The sequence below is a fragment of the Vitis vinifera genome, chromosome 4, assembly GCF_030704535.1.
Source record: "Vitis vinifera cultivar Pinot Noir 40024 chromosome 4, ASM3070453v1".
Classification (NCBI taxonomy): Eukaryota; Viridiplantae; Streptophyta; class Magnoliopsida; order Vitales; family Vitaceae; genus Vitis; species Vitis vinifera.
The window spans coordinates 1,445,717-1,448,160 of record NC_081808.1 but is presented as its reverse complement, the minus strand read 5'-3'; the positions used below and the strand labels follow the sequence as shown (position 1 = coordinate 1,448,160).

The 2,444-nt window shown below is 36.2% G+C and overlaps 1 protein-coding gene across 1 annotated transcript; it reads right to left on the bottom strand.

Annotated features, from left to right (window-relative positions):
• Positions 1 to 411: 411 nt before the first annotated feature.
• Positions 412 to 1,611, bottom strand: LOC100254320 (transcription factor MYB1). Its single transcript, XM_002279838.5, has 3 exons — positions 1,394 to 1,611; positions 1,160 to 1,289; positions 412 to 1,071 (listed from the first exon to the last, which is right to left on the bottom strand). The coding sequence occupies exons 1-3, from the start codon at positions 1,524 to 1,526 to the stop codon at positions 504 to 506; spliced, it is 831 nt and encodes a 276-aa protein (XP_002279874.1). The 5' UTR covers positions 1,527 to 1,611; the 3' UTR covers positions 412 to 503.
• Between the last annotated feature and the right edge of the window lie 833 nt (positions 1,612 to 2,444).

Below are 2,444 nucleotides of genomic sequence, written 5' to 3'. Positions count from 1 at the left end.
GGGAAAGCGCTGTGGCCATGAAGATAATAAAACAGTACCCCTTCAAGGGAAAAAAAGGGGGAAAGTTTTTCTCTTTCTTTCTATAATTAGAGTGGGTCAGAGCTTGTAGTTCTTGACCAGTGAGTCAGTGCCCACTCATGGCTGCAGTCACATCTATGGAAAAACGTGGATAAACGGAGCAATATAAAATAAGTTCAAATTTAATAAAATTTTTATATACTTTTATGCTATTTATATTCTTTTCATAGATATATATATATATAATCAAAAAATTAAAATTTTGGAAGAATATATAAATTTTAAATAATTAAAATTAAAACACATGTATGAAATTATTAACAATTTTATACAATTTGTCAAACTAAATAATAAAATTAATTTTTATTTAATCCTCGTCTATTTTCCCGCACATTCAAACAAGCCCTCTACCTCAAACAATTGATGAGGAGAGGATACTGACTAAATTATTATTAAATTTCAATTAATTAATTACAATGGCAAAATCAAACAACATTTACATCATCATCTCCAACCCACCCCTCAGACTCAAAGAGAAAGGCCAATGGTGAAAAATCTGAACCCATGTAATACTGAGCTTGATCAAGGCAGTCACTGGCCGCCCAGTTTTCAGCAATTTCCTGCACTTGAGTATTGCACCTATTATCGATATTTCTCATTTCAGATGCTTCAAAATCATTAAAATTTATAAAGTCATCGTTAAAAATCTCTGACACACTAATTTCCCCGGGGTTTAAATCCATTATGATGTCTGGTGAATTGTCAGTGAATTGGGGCTCTGATGCAGTAGTTTTGGAGAAGTTTTGATCCATGGGTGGTGGCAGTGCTTCGAATTCAAGTTCAGGCTGCAGTGGAGTGGCCCAAACATTGGTGAATTGCTGTTGCTGTAGATTTGGAGGAAGCAAATCTGATGGAGGAGAAGTTATCATGATGGGATTTTTCTCTGAGCTTGAGGTTTGTCTTGCTGGAGCTTTCTTGGCGAAGTTGGTGTTCCAGTAGTTCTTGATTTCATTGTCTGTTCGCCCTGGAATTCTTCCAGCTATCAGAGACCACCTACAAATTCAAAGCATGAATATTGCTATTTATTTATGAATTCTTAAGAATGAAAACTAAGAAATGAGAAAGAATTATCAGTATATACCTGTTGCCCAAGAGCTTGTGGAGCCTAATGATGAGGTCTTCTTCTTCAGGAGACATGTTACCTCTCTTGATATCAGGTCTCAGATAATTCAACCACCTCAATCTGCAGCTCTTACCACATCTTTTAAGGCCTGCAACCAAGCAACTCATCAACATCAGTTCAATTCTTCTTCCCTAAAACCTTTTTCTTCATTTCTTTGATACATTTTCTGTTCAATATATTTATTACAGTTACCTGATTTTTTTGGAATGCCACTCCACTTTCCTTCACCATGGACCTTGATATACTCTACAAGAAGCTCATCTTCAATGGCCGTCCAGGCTCCTTTATTCATTCCCTCCTTACTACAGCAAGGACCTCTCCCCATTTTCACCACCCACTACTCTCTTTACAACTGCACCCACTTCAATTCTTGTAGAAGATAATGGTTAATTTCCCACATATGGAGAGGGAGTTCCACATACTTATAAGAGGGAAAGAACCCAAAAAAGCTTAGAGAATTAACAAGGGTTTAAGGTTAATAAGTATATTAATTAAGAATATTCATGTTGTTCCCTGTTGCATGTGAAGTAGAGGGGCCTAGGGCTTTGTCCATATTGATGAAGCAATGGATTTAGTATTCAAAGTGGTTTCATTGGTTTCAGATGGGGGCAGGGAGGAGCCCCCACACTGGCAAAGCTGGTGGTGATGACTACCTACCAACTGGGTCAGTTCTTGGAGGCTTGTGGAAATGATTCACATGTAGGGTTTGTTTTTTTTTTTTTGGAGAAATATGTTGTGGGTTTTGTAATATTATGGTGGTCATGTGGTTGGATGTTCATGTAATGATAACTTTGTGTAGTCTTTTTGTGATACACGTTCATCTTCAACCACCATTCCGAATTATTCTTAGACTAACTAACTTTCCTTTGAATTTTTGAAAGTTGGTTTTCAAAGTTCAACAAAGGAGTGAGGTATACCAAACCACCCATTCACAAGTACAGGTACTGATCACCACATGGCCAAATCCCTTTTCTTTTTCTTTTTTTGTCTTTCTGCAATTTATTTGTCAGGATTCTTTGATTTTTCTCCGAGGCGGGCAATGAAGGCTGGTTACATCCTATGACTAGTTTGATTGGCTACCCGGATAATCTTTATTTTTGTAATATGACATGATATACTAAAATCATATATTTAATAATAATAAAATATTATATCATCATATATTATATTTAGGGGGTGTTTAACGGCGATCGGGGAATCGGAACAAACATCTTATTCTTTTCCTCTCTTTTTTCTATGTTTA

What these genes read in the sequence shown, in the direction of transcription:
- LOC100254320 (XM_002279838.5), bottom strand. Translation starts at nt 1,526, where the DNA reads ATGGGGAGAGGTCCTTGCTGTAGTAAGGAGGGAATGAATAAAGGAGCC. An exon ending in TGGCATTCCAAAAAAATCAG is followed by an intron (nt 1,290 to 1,393) that starts GTAACTGTAATA and finishes GCTTGGTTGCAG; the next exon opens with GCCTTAAAAGATGTGGTAAG. An exon ending in CACAAGCTCTTGGGCAACAG is followed by an intron (nt 1,072 to 1,159) that starts GTATATACTGAT and finishes TTGAATTTGTAG; the next exon opens with GTGGTCTCTGATAGCTGGAA.